At 40.0% G+C, this 22,149-nt stretch overlaps 2 protein-coding genes across 2 annotated transcripts in view; both read right to left on the bottom strand.

Annotated features, from left to right (window-relative positions):
- Positions 1-1,691: 1,691 nt before the first annotated feature.
- Positions 1,692-16,590, bottom strand: CRTAM (cytotoxic and regulatory T cell molecule). The gene is made up of 11 exons (XM_025173267.1): positions 16,504-16,590; positions 13,147-13,293; positions 11,119-11,271; positions 9,760-9,903; positions 6,115-6,270; positions 4,745-4,843; positions 3,692-3,784; positions 3,474-3,563; positions 2,642-2,788; positions 2,192-2,272; positions 1,692-2,000 (listed from the first exon to the last, which is right to left on the bottom strand). Exons 1-11 carry the CDS (start codon positions 16,550-16,552, stop codon positions 1,867-1,869), a joined length of 1,293 nt encoding a protein of 430 aa, XP_025029035.1. The 5' UTR covers positions 16,553-16,590; the 3' UTR covers positions 1,692-1,866.
- A 1,556-nt stretch (positions 16,591-18,146) lies between these two features.
- The window catches only part of UBASH3B (ubiquitin associated and SH3 domain containing B), a 48,027-nt gene continuing 44,024 nt past the window's right edge, over positions 18,147-22,149 (bottom strand). Inside the window, exon 14 of the mRNA XM_088138997.1 lies at positions 18,147-22,134. Within this exon, the coding sequence (XP_087995123.1) occupies positions 21,997-22,134 (138 nt within the window). The 3' untranslated portion in view covers positions 18,147-21,996. The remainder of the gene's footprint in view (positions 22,135-22,149) is intronic.

Below are 22,149 nucleotides of genomic sequence, written 5' to 3'. Positions count from 1 at the left end.
AAAGGAAAGGAAAGGAACGGAAAGGAGGGGAGAGAGAGAGAGAGAGAGAGAGAGAGAAAGAAAGAAAGAAAGAAAGAAAGAAAGAAAGAAAGAAAGAAAGAAATAAAGAAAAAAAAAAAGAAAGGGAAGGGAAGGGAAGGGAAGGGAAGGGAAGGGAAGGGAAGGGAAGGGAAAGAGGAGAGAGAGATGGAAGGAGGAGAGAGAAAAGAAAGGAAAGGGGGGAGAAGAGAAAGAAAAGGAGGAGGGGAGAGAAGAGAAAGGAAAGGAAAGAGGAAGAAGAGAGGGAAAGAAAGAAAAGAAAAAGAAAAAGGAAAGGGAGAACAGAAAGAAAAGAAGAGGGAGGGAGGAGAGAAGGAAGGAAGGAGGGAGAGAAAGAGAGATGAAGGGAGGGAGGGGGTCTCTTCTGGTGACTGCAGGGGTAGTGTCTGGTAATCTTGTGTAGCCCCCAAATCTAAGCAGAGCCTGGCGGAAGCCCTTCCTGAGATGGCTCTGAAATCCCAGGACCATAAATTAGATTGGAAGCCAAGCAGTGGGGAAAGCCCTTCTCTACGTACTGCTGCTAAGAGAACTTTCTGGTCCACGCAGTCACCCGAAGTTCAGCAAGGCTTTATTTTACTAATTGATATTTGCTAAGATCATATCGAAGTGGTGATTAAAGCTCATTCATTATTTTACTGGGCTATTGGATTAACAATACTACTTCCCATAAAGTATTATTTATCAAATCCGCAAGTGGTCTTAGAGCAGGCCCTCTTCGCTTTTGCACATTTGAAGAGAAGGCTTTTTCCAAAAAGGAAGTGCAGCTGATGAAAATTAAGCTCTGATTAAGGTAAGATCCTGTCAACCCAACAGGTCGAAAACTCACATGAGTAGATAAATGGGTACTCTCACTCCGGTGGGAGGAAAAATGCTGGCGGCGCCTTGCAAAAAGGAGTTGGGAGCAGTTGCCGCTAAGCATGAAAAACCGTGTGCGCCCGAAAAGGGCGGCAAGCAACGGAAACCCCGCCTCCTGCGCTCGCCAGCTGGGCTCTGCCCTAGGAAGGAGGCTCTGGCAAACCACTTCCGAAAAACAATTGCCTTGAAAACTGCAAGGACTTGTCCAAGCAGTCACTGCAGGGTCAGCAATGACTGAGCGCAGACAAAAAAAAAAAAAAAAGGTAAGATAGCATGCAAAACGCCAGGGGACCACTAGGGGGCGGTTTCACCCCCAAACTCACTGCCCCCTAGTGGCCATCTTGATTCCTGCAGCTTGGATGTACTAGTGGATATGAGTCTTTAGGATGCTAAAGTTGAGGGAACTTCCAAGTGTGTTGGACTTAACCTTCCATATTCCCAGCCAGCTTATCCAATTACTGGAGCTGAAGTCCAATGTAGCTGGAAGGTGGTGGGTTAGGGAAGACTGGTACAGCAGGAGTGAGAAACTAAGTCAAGGGTCATGTTCCTTTGGGATGAACTATTTGGAAAACGAATACTTGTAATGGGTGGGCTAGTGTTGGGCAGAATCGAAGAGATTTGCAATATGGGGGCTAGCATTCCAATCTTCCTTTTAGAGAAGTTGAAAGGATTTCTTGAAATAATATAGGAAAATAACTTTCTACACCCTGAAATGATTAAGTAGTCATCACTAGGGGTTTAACTGCTAAATAACAATGGACAAAAATTGCAAGTTCTCAAGGGCATTTATAGCTTGGTTGTCCCTTTATTTACAATATTATCGTTCTGAGATGCATCGAGGTCTCATCTGAAATCCTCTCAAAAGTCTGGGTGTTTTGAAGAGATGTTTGCAGAATGGTGCAGCACAGGAAAAAAAAAATGAAAGAGAAGATTGTTCTTGCCATTAAATATAGCACAGTATTGTCCATAGTGTTATATATCAGTTTCTTTAATGTGAAAAAATTCTTTTTCAAAGACTGAGGAATCTTGACTTTCATCTGAAGATTTTGGCGTCTTGGTATATGATTCTTGAATTATATACTTCTTACTGTTCCTCCAAGGGATTTCTGCGTAAAATAAAGGTGTAGGTCACTGCAACTTCATGCTTATTTCTTTTTACCTTCCATACCAGATCACATTTCAGGCAAAGAACAGCTGGTAAAAACAGCAATGGAATCACCCATACATTCACCCTTGCTTTTCTTAATTCCAGTCTCTGCCCTGCCTGGAAACGTGAAGAAGTCACATTTATACCTACCACATTTAATCTGCGGTCTGCAAGGGGCTTCGTTGGCCTTGGGCCTGTAACTCTCAATGGTTTGATCAGAAGCATCATTTTCTGCATTATGGAAGGACAACAATGGGGTGCAGAAGATTAGTCTACATATCTGTGTGATGGGGCAGATTTAGGTCATGTACCCATAATGTCCTATGCTTACCTGGAAGGAAGCCTCAATGGGGCCTACACTCAGAGAAGTGGGTATAATGACTGCCCTACCTCCAACGCGTTCTTGAGCCAGGCATTCTAATTCTCAGCTGAAATCCTTTTCTTAATGCTATCATAGTACCCCGAGCTTTAATACAGGTTTAAATCTGACTGGCCCTTGTGAACAAGCTTATTGGATTTTTTAAAATCTGCCAAATGAATTCAGGAAAGTGCAACTAAACGATCCCAAATATGCCTTAACCTATTCTTTTTCCCTGTTACCTTTTTTCCAGTCCCTATGTGCTTTCCAGAGCTTCACAGCAAGCAGAAGGATCATGATAAAGAGGACTAGAAGGAGTATAGACACAAGGCCTGGGAACAAAGCGTGGGTTTGTCTCTCCACAAAGCCTTTGTAGGTCACGTTTGTTTCTGTTTTGGAAAAAAGGAAAAGAAAAACATTTGAGTTTTGATGTCTTTAGGTCCTGTTTCCTAGCAGCAAAATATTGGGTTTTTGAGAGACGGGAAATCGTATTTCTCCACCAGCTGAGCTTCCATGGAGAAAGATGTCTGGGTCCACCACACCACATCTCCAACTTGCTATCTCCCAGAAGGTTCTGGACTATATCACCCACCATTTGAAAACTGCATGGCCAATTAATGAGAACAATATGAACTCATCCAGAATGTGATTTATTATGATTTATAGCTTAGCGTCTGAGCAAACCTAGGCAAGAAAGAGTATTTATAAACCTATTTATTGCAGTAGATAAAGGATCCCATGCACACATACACTTTTATAAGTTTAACACAGTTAATTGCAGGAAGATGAATAGAGAAATACAAAAAGGGTATATCTTTTAAGTGAAGACTCAGAACAGTCATTCTGTGGACCCTGGAGGATTATAATTCTTTCGGAAAGGAACAGCTAGGTGTGATGTAAGATAAGTTTTAGACCCTGTCACTAGCTATATTCCTATATCATCTTCCTTAACCTGAACCCTCCCTGCTGGTTGGAAATTCTGGGTCACCAAGCCTGGGGAATCAGATCAGGAAGGAGAATAGAATATTGAAAGTATATCGGTTGGACATTAGGAGTCATCTGGTGGCAACTTACGATTTATTGCCCAAACTTCTGTATCCGTACTTGGGAATGGGGTTTGTGTGGTTGAGTTTCCTTCTGTTACATTGAATATTGTACCGGATTCTGTTGAAGTGATGAAAAACAGGGTTATTGAAATGCAGCCAGGAGAAATGCAGCTGATGTTATGGAGAATAGCTTGACATAAGCTGAGGTGATGCCCAGAAATAACAGAATCAGTGTCATGGTCTTACCCTTGGTGGCATCAGAACTCTGAGTTGCTGCTTCCCTGGTTGGGGACAGTGTTGGAATGCTAAAGGTTTCTTCTGTTATATTTTGTTTTTGTTCTGAATTTGTGGAAAAGGAAACAAGGGACGCTATTAATACCCAAGCATGTCATGTACAAAGGTCAGAACATAAGAGTCCTACTAGATTAGAAGACCATCCATCTAGACCAGATATGACCTTCTAGATAATGTTGGATTACAACTCCATCATCTTTGACCATTGTCTATACTAGGTAGGGCTGATGGAAGCCTTTGTACAGAATGACAGAGTTGGACGGGTCTTAGAGGTCACCTAGTCTAATCTCCTGCTCAGGGCAAGATCTACAGGAACATCTCTGGCCAACATCCATCCAGCCTTTCTTTGGAGACCTCTAGTGAGGGAAAACTCAGGACTTCAGGTGGCAGCCTGTTCTGCTGGGTTGGCGGCTTGCAGTCAGGAAATTTCTCAATAGATACATGTGTATTGTTTCTAATGATGTTTTTAAGGATGTTTTTATCTTGTTTTTATTCTCTATTAGCCATCCAGAGTCATACGTTAGAGGTGGGTGGCCATATAAATTAAATTAATAAATTATATATATATAAATTCAATTTATTCGGCTCCCCACATGCACACACCCACACACATGCCCAAATAAATGCAGAAATAAATCTTGAATCATCAACATCATCATAATTCAGTAGCTCAAGCAGTGAATTTCATGAAATAACAAGAACAACATACATACGTATCTGGATTTTTCTGTGTGAATTCAAGGTGGCTTTCATAAAATCTGCCCTCATTTTATCCCCACAGTGACAACCTTCTAAAATAGCTGGTCCAGCCTTCCAGCGAGCGCCATTATCAAAACAGGACCTGAACCTCTTGAATTTCCATCACTTTTCTTTTCTCTGTCCTTTATAAAATGTCTGATTGATATCACACTGGATAGTGTGAAATACACTGCTTGCGTTACCTTATTGATAGAAAATTAGTTAAAAATCGGCTTTGGATGCCCTGTTAAATTATTTTTAACACACCGTTGGTGGAATTAGTCTGCAGAGTTGCTACCTCTGGAGTCAGGCTGGCTGTCGGGGTATTAAAACTCCCTTTTGTTGTATTGAATATTTCATCTGAATCTGTGGAAATGAAGAGAGAAAGATTATTCCCTTCATGTTCTGAGAAAAAATGTATTCCAGTATTGATATACTATCAACGAAGAGCTTCGTGGTGGTACATGTGGGACTTTGAGCAGAAATCTCAGCTGATAACTCCAAATATTGTCAGAGAGGAAGAAAATTAAAGCTTTTTTTCCTGTTTCTCTGTAGGCTACTTAAACTGAGATGAAGCAAGGCAAGAAAAAACTCCATATTACTGAAAGCTTTTCAATTCTGTTCAGGGAAGTCAAGATGGCACCCACCACAATGGGATTGAAGCCCTGCCCTTTTTTACCTCTTGACTTTTTTGACCCCCTCCCTGCTTCTATTCCATCTCAGCGCAGCTTCTGATTAAAAATAAATAAATAAAAGAACTGGAAATGTTGGATACTGAATGAACGGTTGAATTACTGGGCGCAAACTTGCTTTAAACATCTGCTGCTTAGCATCATTTATTAGAGGTATATATTATATAATATAGTAGAGGTATATATTATACTTGTGTAAGAATGAGGGTTTTACAGCGTCACCCTCTGAAGTCAAGTGTAGTTGGAACGAAAGCTGGAATCAGTCCCCAGGGAAAGAAAAAAGGAATGCATTAATTCAGAATGTCTGGTTTCTTTTCATGTGTAACAGCCATGCTTCAAGTGAAGGAGTGTCTTTTCGAGATCTGGGTCATCTGGTGAAACTGAGTGGGAGGTACCTCAAGTTTCCGGCTGATTAAGGTAAGAAATTTGCAATAGGCCATCTGTTTGGTTATTTGATTGGGGTTAGCATGTCTGCAAGCTTGTCACTGTGGTATGTAAAAGCTGATTTACAACAAGGATGGGCTGGTATTCTGGGGCATCCTCAGCTCTCATTTCAACAGTGCAAAAGTTGTCATGGCTGGCAAAGTTTCCCATAAGGCATACTGTACATGAACACGGTTGTGTAATTAATAGAAGAGAATCTCTGTAACTCGGGGTTGAACTGTAGAGTCCTTGGGGTCCTCTGAGCTTGGTGGTTTTCTTGCAGACATTTCATTGCCCAACTAAGTAACAACTTCAGGGCTAGAATGGAGTGGGGTTTGTTCTCTGTTGTAGCTTGCCCCGTCAGTGTTGGTGACGGGGGAGTGTTGTTGAAACGTCTCAAGAAAACAGTCAAGCTCAGAGAACACCAAGGCTTCCACGGCTGTGTAATTCCTAAGAGGATCTTCTTCATCCACTTAATTTTTTAAAGAAAAGTTCCACCCTGCCCTCAAGCTGTCCACTTACTGGCATGTTCCAGGTGCAAGGTTGCAGTTAAATTTCTTCTTCCTAGGGCTTTGTGGTGTATCACACAAGAAATGACAGACCCCTGGGGGAACGCGTAGATGGTCAAGTTGCTGACTGAATGGAACTTCTTGGCTTCCATTTGGTGTTGGGTGTCCCCTAAAATACATTGAAGAGTGCAAGAAGGGATCATCATCATCATAACAAAATAATAGCCATAACACAATAATAATAATAATAATAATAATAATAATAATAATAATAATAATAATTTCATTTTGAAAATGCTATTAATCACAAGCATGGCACTTTGGTTGACAGTAGAGGCTTACAGACATGTAACTGGTTCTTTTGAGCCAGTATATATGAAGAACAGCCTTATTTCCCCATCTGTTCTCCGCTAATTCTAAATTTTTCTCTCCTTTTCAGAATCCAGCTCATTTACGTTTCTTTCTCTCATTCTTTTTTTTTTTTTTAATATTTTTTTTTTTTACAACAAACACAAAACATACATGGACAAACAAAACCATAAAAAGGCATAAAAAAAAGAGCATCTTCCATTTTATAGCGTGTGTCAACCAGTTACCAACTCGTTGGTGCCCCTTTCATAATCTTAAATTCTCATATCATCTATTCAAAATATACTTGTATACTTATCAATTAACAATTATTAATCATTCATAGCTAATCTATAAAATCATTTATTACAAGAAATTTTAACTTTCAATAGGATTAGTAATACATTTCCATCTATCGATTATATGTGTATATATATAATAATTAATATCAAATTTCTATTATAAAGTTTCCTAATCCATTACATTACTGTATTTTCTCATCCAATCATTAATAAAAACAAGTTACTTATCTTCTTACTCTAATTTCAAATCTCAGTTTAACTCATCTCTGCACATTTCATAATTTTCAATAACTTCCTCCTGCATAAGTAATTTTTAATTTTTCCAATTCTTAAAAGTTACAGTTCTAACCAGTATCAGTTACAATATCAGTTACAGTTCTGACTGGGTTACAGTTCTAACCAGATTCTTCACTACATGTTTCAACAAAAATATCTCTAGTTTAAAATCTATATGTTACTATATTCAACCATATGTAAATGTCTAATCTCTTAAAATATTTAGAATCAAATACAATTTTTAACTATATATCTCAGATTTATACTTTATTCCAGCGCTTGCATAATTTTGAGTTCACCCTTTTCATTCAATATCCCAAAGTATCTAGCTGTTTATTCCTTTTTCTATATTATTGGATAAGAGAAAGCAATAATAAATGTCCTTTCAAACATTCTGCTTTTTGAAGCTTCTGTCAGTTCCATCATTGTTGTATTCCCCTCGTTTTTTCTTTAAACATCTGAAGTAGTTTCTTTCAATATTGTTTTACTTCTTCTTTTTGTGCATTCTTTTAGTACGATTTTCCATTATAATCTTGTATAATCTTTTTCTCACCCTCAGTGCCAAGAACAAGTCTGTCCCTCTTCATTTATCAGTTAATTAACCAGAATAATTCTGTTTAATGTTTCTGATTTCTTGTACTATTTCTTCCTTTTCCATTGATCCCGTTTTATGTTTAATTAAGTCCATTTTAGCTTTAGTATCTTTTTTTCTTTTCTTTTTTTGCGGGAATTTCTGCAGCTCTTCTTCCAGTTTTTTATAGTCATCCTCAATAGTTTAGAGATCTTTTTCTGCATTGTGTTTCTCGTATAGTTTATTATCTTGATAAACCTTCATTGAGTCAAAGGATTCTTTATCTTTGTTCTTGCCAAAAATAAGGAAAAAAAAAAAAAAAAAAAGCAAGAGGAGAAAAAAAAAAAAAAGAAGAAGAGGAGGGAAAAGGCTAAGTCTCTTTAAAAAAAAATCCAACTGAGGGGGGAGTGGAGAGCAAAGCAGAGCTTCTAGCAGAAAGAAGAGCTACTGCCACTAATCAGGGCTCTTGTGACTAGCTCAAACTTTCCATCTTGATATTTTCAAAATCGCTTTCAACTCCGCTTTCTTATTTATAGTTATTCGGATGGCACCTGTATAAATATGCACATCCCACTATCTTTTTAGAAAGCACAGGGTCCTTGAGCATGCGTCACAATAGAAGAAAAAAAGCACTATGTCGAGCCTCTAGATGGCAGTGCAACTTTCTTTCATTTACTTTCTCTTAACTCCACTTTCCCCATTTCAAAATCAAAAAGTATAAATTTCTTACAACAATAAAGAAATCTTAGTAAAAAAAAAAGGCTTAAAATAAAAAGTTATTGAGTATTAAAAAGAAAAAGCCAATCCAGTTAAAAATATTTTTTTTTAAGAGAAAAACATCTTGCCAAATCCACTAAAAAGGGAAAGTTGAAAAGAAAAAAAAAAAATTTCCCCCCTTTTTTTATAAGGCTCAATCTCGCCGCTTAATCCACTTTTCTTCACTTTTAAAAATCTCTTTAAGTTACTTAAGGTGTTCTCTAAGAATAGTTAAATAGTAAAAGTCCATCTCACCCAGTTGACACCCTTCTCTTCCTTCTTCCTTTGGAGCTGTCCCGGCTTTCGCAGCCATTTTGGCTGCCTCTCCTCCGCCGGCTTCAAGAGCTTCTCCCCGGATCAATCTGGGACTTGCGGCGTCCCTGAGATCCGCGGGACGTGCCCTTTGCGATCGCCATCTCTACGGGACGGCTTAGGTCCATCGGGACCGTCCGGGGGAGGAGATATCGGCTGCCATCCTGGGAGCCCGCCGTATCGCCGCGACGCCAGCTCCGCCCTCTCTTTCTCTCATTCTTGTTAAACACTTCCCAGGCTTGCTTTCTTAGCCTCCCATTTTCTTGGTTTCTCTTGGATTCTCTTTTCTCTTCCTCAGTGTCCTACTCCTGCTGAGAATGAGAACAACTGAGGCCCAAAACAATTCTGATTGGCCAGCATCTCTGGAAAAACGGGGCAGGTAAGCCAATCACTGCCAACATTTTCCCTGTTTAGGATGATACTCGGCTAATTCTTGCTCACAATAAACCTAATAACATAAATGGGACTTAAATTATTCATGACTAATTTGCCCTGGTGATTGGTGTTCCCTAAATTTAATTAAAATAGGCTGCTTATGAAATAATGAATATTTTGCAAGAAAAGTTTCTTAAAATGCCTTTGGAGGAGGAAAAGCAAAAGCACCTAATAGGTCTGAATCAGTAAATACCACTGCTAAAATCTGATGTATTATCAAATCACATCTGTTAGTTGGATATGCATGTTTTGATTATAGGAGACAATCTCTATGAACATGCATTACTCTAATAATAATGATCAACAGTGACCACATTTAAGATCTAGGATCCAAAGGCAAAATTTTGTACAGCCTGAATGTATTCCTTTATGCTATCTTAACAGGTTCATACAATTTTTCTCTCCCACTTTAGACATTCAGCTATTTTTATTTTTTATTTTACTCATTTTTAATGTTTAATGTTCTGTGTTGTTTTTGTTGTATGCTGATCATAAATCAACTTCACTGCTAATATAATGGAACCAACTAGCAATTAAATAAACTAGCAACCTGATTTTAAAGCAGGTAATTGCTTGGCACTTTTTCAGTGTTATTTAAGAAGGGCCGTTAAAAGGCAAAGGATATTCCAGGAAATAAAATAAGTTATTTGAAACATACCAAAGATTTCCATCCCATTCTGTAGCAGCCAGGTAATCTGAGGGGCAGGCCAGCAGCCCTCAGTGGAACACCTTAAGACAGTATTTTCTTCTGTGTGGTCTACTGTAGTCCTCAAAGCTTCCAACAAAGGTTTGGAAGGAGGGGCTGTAAAAAGAAGATGGTCCATTAGGTTGTAGTTTTCCTACTGGAATTTTATCTGAGTTGAACAGGACCAGGATTTTTGACCCCTAAGGAAAAAGAGCTACAGCTTTCTATTTTCTTCCCATCCATGTAGCTGGAGGTCAGATGTAAGCTGAACTCCAGTCATGTAAATCAGCTATAGGACTATCAGCTTCCTCCTTTTTTTAATCTTCTGGTCTGGTCCAAAGAAGTTTCAAAACTTTTGTTTCAGTTTAAAGTCAACCACAACAGCTGTCCAACTGTGCTTAGTCTTAACTGTAGCTTAGGAAAACAAGTCATTTTCAGACTATGGTTTATAATCCTGGTTTATTTCCCTAAAGCATTGTTCAGATTATGCACAGTTCCAGAACTGGATTTGGGAGCCAACTGAAAACAAGACCAAGGCTCCCAATCTACTAAACAGAAAGGCTAAAGACCCACTGGAAAAGACTAGTAAGCTTTTAACAATTGAGGACAGAAAAGTGTACAACAGTGTACAAAAATACACTGATTGTTTCTAAATTCTATGCCAGTGCTTTATTTGCGACTGCATCCTAGTTGGCTTTTATTGTTTTATCTGATTGGACCACCACTGCCTGTTTTCTGCACATTATCTGGTAATCGCCAATATTTGAAAGCTGGCGGCTATCCTTACCTGGACCTACTAACAGAGGAGCAGAGAACCTTCTCTCTCTATTGTTGTCTATGAGGTGATTGACCAGACCTACAACCAAAAATCTCCTTGGGCGATGGAGCTTTAACACATTAAAGTAGCTTCAGCCACCCATATCCTTGTATCAGGAAGAAGTCTTCCATCAAAGGGGGGCTACACCTGGGTCCTGAACATAGGAAACTGCCATGTCCATGTTTGGTTCAGACAGCACACTAAGCCATAATCTGATTTACTTGGTTTGGTGGTGTGTAAACTCAGTCTATTATGGTTTAATCAGTAGGCCCATCTTTTATTACATTATGGCTTAGAGCAACATGTGAGCCTATACTGTCCATGCAGCTCTTCTGCATTTACACAATGGGTTCCAGCCTTACTGCAGATGCTGGGGATTGAAGAAAGAACTTCTGCAGGCATAGGAGAATTATGTCCCCTGTCCTGCTCAACAACTGCCTAGGGTTCAGCTCAAGACTACCCTTTCCCTCTACACAGGCCATCATCCACTGAAAGGTAGGAGTTTCAGATCTTACCAAAAACTGTAACGTTCACTAGTTTGCCTCCAACAGTCTTGCTGTAGTACAGGCATGTGTACAGCCCTTCATCATGTATTGTTACGTTGGAAAGACGAATGGATAATACATCCTTTGAGTAACGCAGAAGTCCATACCTTCCATCTCTTACGCCTGCTCAAAAGAGAGAAAATGCACACACACACACACACACACAAATGGATAAGAATGCTCTGAAAGCTTACTTTTCCAAGCACCAAACTGGTTCTGTCTCAATATGACAGGGCAAACCTAAACATGGACTGGACATGTTAGCAAGGCAAGGCAAGGTCATGGAAGTCACCTGTACTGAAAACAAGAGGCTGTCAAAGCAAGATGAGTGTGGATGACCACCACCTCAAAGATCTCCAATTAAGAGACTGTTGCCATCTTGGTTGTGAGAGGCTCAGCTAGAAGAGGCTCACTTTATCTACCCTCTCAGCAGTTGGTGTGTCTCAGCTGGTGTGTCCTCCTTCCTTTTGCTTTTTGTCAAGTTCCTTATGCAGTCTCACTAGCTCATAGGACTTGTGGGACCATCCACTGCTCCTGAAAAATTGAATTAATCTGGGAGGCATGCACCAGGTAAAAGTTCTCTCCCTCCAGTTGGATCCAGTTCCTGGTGACTTCATGTTCACCTTGTTTCCTTGGCAACAGTACCAAAGTGATTTGCTGTGGCCTTCTTCTCTGATATTTTACTTTACACTGATTCTATTTTTCTTGGGCTTGGAGTAAAGAGAGGGAGGGACAGTCACGCTGGTATGTTCCAGGAGCAACAGAAAGTGAACATGGCCTCATTGGGGCTTAAATCTTAGTAGAGGGCTTCCAAGCCAAGGAGCTGTCAGCTCTGGGGTGAAAAAACAAGCATCTTGTTTTGAATTTTCCATGACCTATCCATCTACCTGAGGAGAGAGATCCTATGGCTCATTGAAGTCCTTCGCAGTGGTGTGGGTACATACGTATGGACAGAGACATGCTTATTGCAACCACTGTCTCCAAGAGAAGTGGCTCTTGGGGCCCCAAATCCCATTGTCGTGACTGTTTTTTCCCATATGAACCATATTCTGATAACTAGAAAAAATTGTTCTCAGGATAGTTCTATTTTTGAAAACTGCAGGGTGAAGATAGATGATAGGATTTTCTTAGCTATACTATCCAGATTGTAGACTTCCTTTACAGGGCATGGATCTCTTCCTCCTGTCTCCCAGGACTTTTGATGCCTCGGAGTAAAGTTGTTTGGAAATCTGATTTTATTTTATATTTTCTGGCATTCCCACTCTGCCACTTTATCCTTTTTTTTAAAATGCTTTAATTATTACTTATATTATGACTTGCTGAGTTTGAAAATCTCTTGCATGAGATGGAAAGGCTAAGCTCAACCGTTTCAATAGCTCAATCTACTAGCTATTGAAGGAGAAATAATTTTAATTCCAAAGAGGGAAAAAACAAACACACCCAACACGGTGTTTCAAGTATCAAAAACTTGCTTCTCTCTATAGCATCTTGGTACAAAGAGATAGATAATAGATAGATATGATAGATGATAGATAGAGATAGAAGATAGATAGATAGATAGATAGATAGATAGATAGATAGATAGATAGATAGATAGATAGATAGATATAAATATCTCCATATTTATAAATATATACCTCCATAAAAACTAATAAATGCTTGCCCAGGACAGAGCTGGACATCAGCACAACTGAACAACATGTAAAGTGTTCTCTTGTTGAAAAGAATGGAGTGGGGACCTTTTAAATAATTAAAAAAAAGAAAAGAAATGCAGAGGCAGTGATAGAACTACTGAAATTGCTCTATTCACATATCCTAACCACAGCATGGAGATCTTTGTGGCTTTGACTTCCTGCATGAGAAGAGGCAGGTCATGGTGTGAAAATGAATTTATGTCAACAGGCTACACTTCAAAGCCCAGTAGGAAAATCCACTTCTTGTTTCCTTCCAGTGGAAAAGATTGTTTGGGCCACCAGTTTCATCCCACGCTTAACCTACCTTGCCAGGTATTGAAAAATATCACAAAACCAAGGGGATCCTTCCATTCCAGAGCTGAGCTGTTGCCTTTATTGTTAACACAGTGGAGATCCAGATTCTGTCCTTCCTCCAAGCTTAGATGTTCAATTAGAACCACAGAAAGAGTCCCTAGCAAAGAAAATGATTTATAAAGTCCCAGAGTCTGGATCCTTTTGAGTAAAATAGAATGGTGCCCTCCCATCTACCTCCTACAGAATTACTATGTTCCTCCAATCTCCTGAGAAAACGTACCTTTGACACAGTATATATTCTTCTCTTTCTCTCTCTCACAAACACACACACACACACCCATATGCACCCAGAGTATTGTGGCTGAATTCTCATTTTGCACTAAGACATAATATACATTAACTGCACTTAGTGGCTTGTGTGAACCCAGACAATTATTGGTTTCCTTAAAAAGGTTACAGTATTTACCGAAAGGCCCTTAAACACATCATGGTTTAGTCCAAAACCTGATGCCAAGCAACATCTCCAATTTCATGTATTATAAAAATGTGTATCCCCACCCCATCCACGTGATTCCAAGCAGTTTACAATAAGAGGACATTAAAAATACCCCATGTGTCCCTCAACCCCCTCCCAATTAAACCCATGTTTTCAATTAAGCTAAAACATATAACCTCAATCCAAGGTCTAACGAAAGAAAAAGGTAACCGACAGTGAATCAGCCCAGTGGGTTGCTGAATATACCCATCAAAGGGCTGTTTTCACTGTATTTTGTGCTTCATTTCCCCCACCTAAAATAATGTTGCACTTCTACAAATGTTAGGGTTTCCCGAAGCTTCTTGATCCCCCCTTCTTATCTGTGAATAGTGTCACTGCGGCTACGTCAGGAAAATGTTGTTATGGTCCACGTGGGATGGAAGAGAATGTTCCAAAGAGCTCATACTCAAGTGAAACTTTGTCAAGTTTTCTCTTGGGGGCTAAAAGGCAGCATTTGTGGTCTTCCTGTGGACTTTTCTTTAGCTTCACTGTTTCCTGCCACAGCTTTAGCAGGCCCCCAGAAGGTCGGTTCACAAGCAATGAAACAAGGTGGAAAGGAAACACACACATACCCGTGCACACACAAACAGAGATCAGGCTCCAGAGTCAATTATGCATTTCCTTTCTATTTGAGGTACTAGAAAATCGAGGGTGAAGAAAGGCAGGAGGCGTGGTTGAAATACATTTAAAAACATAACTTAAATGGAACCAAGTAGGTTGGAGAACAGTAAATGGGTAATAGTTTCATCACACTTTAGCTTAGCCCCCTCCTACCCACCCAGCATTGCTCAGAATTCCCAGGTAGGGTTCAGACATTGCCCTAAACTAGAGTTCTCCAAAGTGGTCAATATCAACCCCTCACCCCAGGTTGATAGGACTATCATTATTGTTATTATTTATAGTACTATGAGTTAAAGTAGTAGTTATTCAATTATTTTCATATAATAAATGTTTGGGGGTCAATGAACAACCTGAAATGAAACCTCACAAAGAGGCCGATGAGCTGAAGAGCTTGGGGATCCCTGCCCTAAGCCATAAGGCAGCTTGATTGATTTTGTCTCTTAAATGAATCCAGCCAATGTAGTCAACTGGGGCTCCTGGTTTAGCATGTTTAGGGAACGCAGCAAATGGTGGCCTATTCAACAAGAAGCTCAACATCTTCAGTAGTCCACAGTTAATGTTCATCCCAAACAGTTTGCTCCTAAATAACATCATATAAAATAAAAACCTGGTCCTCCATTTTTCTGTGACACAGGACCAAGGCTTTGGTCCCTGGACTTAACTTTCTTCCGTGGAAGTAGCAGCAATTGTTGGATAAGCTCCCTAAACCTGTAGGAGTTAGGGCTAGGAAGCATCCTGCTCCTAACCATGTAGGAGTGAGGTTTTATTCTTCCCCACCCAGATCGTTCAATTACATCTGTGCATTTAATGTTCCCCACTTTCCAAAAGCTAGATCAGTATTTCTCAGCCTTGGGAACTTTAAGATGTGTGGACTTCAACTCCCAGAATTCTGGGAGTTGAAGTCCACACACTTAAGGTTCCCAAGGCTGAGAAACACTGAGCTAGATATTCAAATCCAAGGAATGTTTTTACCTTTATACCCTGCTATCGTGTTAAAACTAGAATTTGGTGGGCTGTAATTTGTTGATGGCCAGTCGGCAACCCCTGCTCCTGACTAGATCACCTTCCCACAAATTATATTCTGGATTTGACCATTCTGGTTTCCTGGAAGAAGCATTGCTTATCAGGTTCTTTGGAAGGACTTACACTGGGCACCCAAGTTGGAGATTAGTAGTGGTAGAGATTCCCAAAGAATGTTTCAAGGTAGTGTCCAGTGAACTCATCCCAGCTGAAGAAATACAGTGGGCATAACCTAGTGTTACAACCCTTGCTTTGTACATGGAAAAGCCTGTATTTCTTGATACATCAGACTAAATAGACCAAAGATCTGACTTAGCAACTGGGTTCCCACATCATACTAAGCCATGATCTGTTTGAACCATGATTCATTGAACATACTGTTTTTGCTAGGTTTACACTCTGCACTCAGCCATAATTCATGGCTTACAGTCCCCCAGAATGGGACATATTAAGTGAAAGCACAATAACCAATTCTTGTGAGAACCCAGTTGGTGTGAGATAGCTGATCAGACTGAAGATGACTCCCTTCTGAGAACACCCGTGGTAGAAAATCATCATCATCATCATCATCATCATCATCATCATCATCATCATCATCATCATCGCAAGAACTCCCAGCAAGAAGAAAATGAAAAGAGCAACCAAATTGTAATGGTATGTGGGAAAGACCTTGGGCGAATGGACCATGAGACGCTGCCTAGAGAACGATCAGATAAGAGACAGCATGGCCAGCAGCTGGATAGCGGGAAGGGCAAGAGGCTCAGGAGAGACCCTCCCTAATTTCTCGGGGTGTAAAGGAGATGGGGTTGGGGGGAGAATTATACTTTCAGATTTGCAAGATTCTTTTAATGTAGCCTTACAATAAAGTAGAATGAGCTCATCTGGTCATGTTTCCTGTGTGGTCTACCTAGTAAGGCTGAGACAAATGACCCTCATGACCTCATTCTTCTAAGGAATCTTCATACCTAAGAACAGTCCTTGCACAGAAGCTACCCCCAGCTGGCCCTACTCCATGCAGACAACGGAGAAAGTTAGCTCGGTCTCAGCACACAGCTGCAGGAAGTGAAGCGGAGCTGAGATAGTCCCTAAAGATGCTGCAGAATCCTCTACCAAATCTTGAAGCCACAAAGATATCCCGGAACTGAAAAATTTGGCACTGAACCCAAAGCAGCCAACATTGCTGTTACGTACCTTGCAGTGACACGAAAGCCAGCACCCAAACCTGGGGAAGGGAAGGCATCTTGGGGTGATGCCTGATCAGCTTCCTCTCCACTTCCGATCTCAGGGGTTTGCTGCTGACTTCTCCTTTTCAACAGAGCAGCAAAAGTCATGTACCATGACTTCATCAGTGACAGGTCGGCCCTCTTCCCTTTGATTCCTTCCCCCGTATCTTCACACTCAGCAAAGGGAGAACTGTTTGGGGAAAATCTGCACCTCCCTTTTTAGGGTGTTCTCGAATTAACTCTGTCAATGCTGAAGCGCAGCTCAGCTACTGGCTCTTGAAAGATTCATTGTGCATGCTTCCCATGGCTTCCCTGTGGGTACAGCCCCAAATTGCCTCTCATCTCATACAACTTGGACAAGCCATGTTGCACCTCTGCAGGACAGGCCAGCTGCTGGTTCCTTAAGGAACTTGGACTTTTGTCTTTATGAATCACAATGCTCCCCTTACATCCTCATATTTATATATATATTTTCCTTAACATATATATTAAAGTATGTATGTTTTTATGTATGTATATATGTGTGTGTCTGTGTGTGTATGTCTCTATGTATGTATGTATGTATGTGTGTGTAACGTCTGGACGTAAGGGGAGCATTGTGATTCATAATGCTCCTCTTAATTTCCTTAACGCTGATGCTGATCATACCATGACTTTCTGCAGCTGGAGGATGGCTGCTTCAAAAGCTGTTCCTGGTTGCCTCCACATGCAAATGCCTCGCCATGTTGATCCACAGGCAGATAGTCCCAGTACTTCTCTGTCAACGGACACCCGCTTGCACACCCCCAAAATCAGAGACAGCCTTCAAAGCAGCCATGTCAGCCTTGCCCTAACCCCTTGGTCTGGTTTGCACAACTGCGTGTTGCAAAATCTCTCTCTCATTGCTTTGCTTGTCTACCCTGGCATTTCACAGGAACAGGTGAAGATTTTCCAAGATCTTCCCAGTCCTAATTTAAACCCTAAGATGCACCAACTGATTGATCCTGCTGCCAGCACCACCGCTCTGAGTGGTGCTTCCTAACTTTTTTTTATTCCATGTATTACTATAAACATTGCATTGCATTCGTTTTCTATGGCTGTTTATGGACTTTAATAATTACAGGAAGTGAGTGGATGAAAATGTGACTCTCCTTGCAAACTTTGTTGTATGCCGCCCAGAGTCGCCTGTGATGAGATGGGCGGCCTATACAAATTGGTTTAATAAATAATAAATAAATGGGAGGTATAAATGTTCCTGTGCCTTGCAGAGAAGCGTGTTCTTGTCAACCCCAAATAAAATGAAAACCAAATTTATGGGATGATTCAGCACAAACTCTAACCATGTCCTTTTAAATCCCTTTGAGCTCTGTGGGACTCACTTCCTAATAAACTTCATGGAATTTGCCATTTCTGTTCCTTAGTATGATGGCAAAGGGAGAAAAATGTCCCTGTCCATTTTTTGTGCAGAGATCCTACTTTTAGAAAGGCTGAATGTCCACCACATCCTGTTTCAGTTGCCCTTTCTGCCAAACTGGAAACCACCTTACACTAATTTGTGCCCAAATAATATTTTGCGGAGACGGTAAGAGCACATTTGTGGAAGGAAAAAGTAAACACTTCGAGTGGTGCAGTTGGGAGAAATTCTTTTATTGAGATCAATGTGGGGGTTTTTTGTGACAAAATGTGGAATTTGAGCAGTAACAGAAATAAAACTTAAGCAGCAATTATCCCCTTGAACACACACACACACACACACACACACACACACAATATCCACATCCAAATGAAAAACCTGCAAAAGGAGGCATAGGATTTTCCTTTCATACCATAAAACACTCCGAGAACCTTAAAGCAACAATAGAAAGGTTGTTCCTTATTAGCACCAAGACCCTTTAAGAGAAAATCTTAGTCCACGCCAAACTCCCTGGAAACTCTTTGTTTTAAAAAAAACACACAAACAAAAAAGTAACATCTGGTTGGGGAAAGGGGACCAAGTAAACCTTTCCCAAATATTCCCAAAATATATTTTTTGCGTGACATTATTTAAGGATCCTTTCCTTCCCATTTCCCTGAATCGAGCAGTTTCTTTTTCATAGTGGCACGCTTTCTTAGAAGCAACCCTACCTACCACGTTTGAGAAGTCTTCCTCTCAAATCAGTGCACGATAGCTAGCATGCTAAAACAGCTGCTTGGTGGAAAAATGGACCTTCATCCAATTATCCGGACATAAGAGTCAATAACAACAGCTGAATAAGAGCCCGGAACATCTACTCTGATTTAGTGAACAAGTTTTGATACATTAAAATGGACCTATCTTGGGGATGTCACTCAAAACATATTTTGTACAGTACATCATTAAGTATGAACAACTTGCAAGCTGTCAGTGCAAAAACAAGCCCCACCCCAATTAAATACATTTCAGTCACCCATATTTTGGCTTTGATTGTCAAACACTGTTCAAAGATCATGAAGACTCTTCCAGAGAAACAGGCCTGAAGAAGCCAGATTCTCAGTCATTTTTAGAATATCTGTACATAGCCAAAAATATGTTAAATTACATATGTATATATATGTATGTGCATATGTGTGTGTGTATATACATATGTATACATTTCCAAAAATACTAGCAGCAACCAACTGCGTAATACAAGGCCTGCAATTGCCTTCCTGCTATCAGTTTCAACTCCTCAACTTTTCACTAGACTGTACATCCCTGGTTAAAAATAATGCTTTTCAGAATGTCTTGCTTTCTTTTACATGTAGAATGTACACAATTGAAGTAAATATACATATTGCACACAAGGAGCTTCCCATCCGTTCAGGTTCAGGTGAACACCCTACTCTACCCTTGGTGGAAACTCCTTTTTAAAGCAAAGCTCATCCTATAAGTAAGATGCAAATTGCATTAATATTTATTCAAGCTGGCTGGCCCTACTCTTTGGCAGAATGCAGGGAGGTGCCAACAAGGTTTGGAGACATAAGCTATGTGCCCAGTGAACCTAACTTTGTGCCACCTAAACTAGTCTTGAGCCTTGAGGTGCAGTAGTGAATGTTGTCGCAATGTGACCATTATCACCACTGTTGAAGAACAATTCAATTGGCGGTTGGGTTGACTTTGATACATGGAATGAAAGGGAGCACCATCTTGATCCTTACCTTAGGTAGCACAATATTTGGGGTTGTATTGAAGCTGTTGTCTGATTGTTCTACTATTCAAAGCACTCATTGCACGAAGGAATAATGTATGAACCATGGTTACCAAGTTAGTGTTGGCTTAACTTATTTGTGAGAGAGGATATATCTCCTGGGGTCAATTTCATGGCTGGTGAAAGTATCTTAAGGTGCTTATTGTCTCAACAAGACACCAAAAAGATACCTCCTTGAACTTGCCATACTGGCCTTGAATATAGTTAAAGGTAAAAGCTGTATCTTTAAGCTAGCTAAATGCATGAAAAATAGCCATTGCCATTATATTTCTCAAACAGTTTGATAAACATGATACCACTTTCTTCAATTTAACACAGCATTTAAACATATCTTAAAATGGCACAGAGAAAACAGAGCTTTGCTTATTTGAGTTTTGGAGACCCACATTTCTATGTATTCTGAACTCACATCTACTGGGTGCACCCTTAACAATACCTCATTTATACCATATTCTTATTTAATAGATTTTTCTAGTTCTGTTAACATAACCTCCCCTCTTTAATTCCCATAATTCCCAGCCACCATGTTCACACCAGGAAGCCAACAGGTACCATAATATTTTGAATACTCAAGATTACTATATAGCTTAATCCCACTACTAGGTGTATCCAGGGCCAGATCCTGGATGTTTGGTGGGTTTACCTAAGAGCTGATCCAGTGGCAACCATGTTTGGATAGGATAGGATAGGACTGTCAGAGTCCTGTTTCTCATAATGTCTCAGAGCAACAGACAGAAGACGTGCCATCTAAGGCAGTTGTGTCCCTCTGCCTCATGGTAGGACCGGCTCTGCGTAGCAACAGCCACCCAGATGAAAACACTTTTCTTTGTTTGTTTGTACAAAGAACTCTGAATGCTAATTGCCCCAAAACAGGCTAGGATAAACGTGCAAAAGGAATGAAGCAAGACAATCCATTCTTTGCGGATACTGATTAATAATCAGATGGGACTTGCTAAGTTTGAAAAGTTGATATTTTGATGGGATCGGTGGTGAAACTTCCCAACCAAGGAAGGGAAAGAAATGGGGGAGGAGAATAAATCGTTACAGAAAGGAATCATTGTCCTGCAAGCCAAATCGTAATGGATTAAAAGCATACCTTATCAGTCACTTGTCTGAGAAATATTCACGATGGGGGAAGAAAAAAGAAAAATACGTGGAAAGATCTGGCACATGTGGCTGGAGACAATGGCTTTGGGGTCCACATAACGGCACATTCTGAGGCATGGCCACCCAACCCGGTCATCTTGATTTGCATGCTTGACATTGTTGACTGTAACAACAAGAGGTCCTTATCATGGTGGAAATGTACCATTACGGATCAAGTCGCACAGAGCAACCGTCTCCACAATCTCTAACTAGAGAATTGTTTCACTGGAGTTTTTCCAGTATGGCGAGAAAATACATTAGTGTGCGAACAAGACTTCCCTGTTCAAAATCTTTTTTTTCTTTTTCTTTTTGCATTCTGATCCCTTTCGCTCATTTCAAATATAGGTTAGATAACCCTGCCCCAACAGGGCTAGAAAAAATAGATACTGGGTAGGCCACACTTCTCTATTTTGACCAGAAGAGTAATTTTCTTCCACAGGACTTCCACAGAGAAATAATTTTCTTTCCACACACATCCCCTGGGGAAGGAGACCTTGCAGAATATATGTAGACATAGTAATTGAGTAAAATATAGTTGGTGTGTACTTAATCCAAAATGGCTCAGAACAAAATTCTAATGGTCAACTCCAAGAAAAATAAACGACTAACAAATGAAGTCCACAGTTTAGGACTTTGTTACTAACCATTAAACAGAAGGCATTGAAAACTAGTTTCCCTTCCTAGACCTTAATTCCAGATTTAAAAAATTCTGGAATTTTATATATATATAACTATATATATATAACTATATATATATATATATATATATATATTCACACATACATACATAGAGATATACATTAAAACTCAGTGGCTTACATCAGAAGGACGTTTCTGCTGGACAGAAGACTGAAGAGAGAAAGAATGAAAACAAGTTTGAATACATGTTATATTTTTCCACAATCCAAGCAGATGCCTATAGTCGCTATTTTTTTCCTAGAAGTAGAAATGCCATTTTGTGGCAGATATGCTTGAGTGTTATTTTTAAACCCATTTCAAGGGTATGAGTAATTTTCTCCACCATCAGTATTTGCTATTTTTTTTTTTGTTTAAAAAAACTCCAGTAGGTGAGATGTTCTCCAGTTTTTAAGAAAGCCCTCTCTTCTGTTATTCTGACTTCCCTTTTGGCCTTATTCTTGTAGCAAAGTTTCTCTCCAGTTAAAACCGCCCGTTGGTCCATGAGTGAGTGGAAGGATGGGTGGATCAGTCAACTGCCAAAGGCCAGTGTCTCCAAGCTCTTCACAACAGCAAAAGCCCAAGTACGGAATCTGAATGGAATGAAA

The sequence above is a fragment of the Python bivittatus genome, unplaced genomic scaffold, assembly GCF_059951505.1.
Source record: "Python bivittatus isolate LINGU-HERP-01145 unplaced genomic scaffold, Pbiv_v1 ctg000320_np1212, whole genome shotgun sequence".
In the NCBI taxonomy this organism is placed as follows: domain Eukaryota; kingdom Metazoa; phylum Chordata; class Lepidosauria; order Squamata; family Pythonidae; genus Python; species Python bivittatus.
The sequence above is the reverse complement of the archived record's forward strand: the minus strand, read 5'-3'. Positions and strand labels throughout refer to the sequence as shown.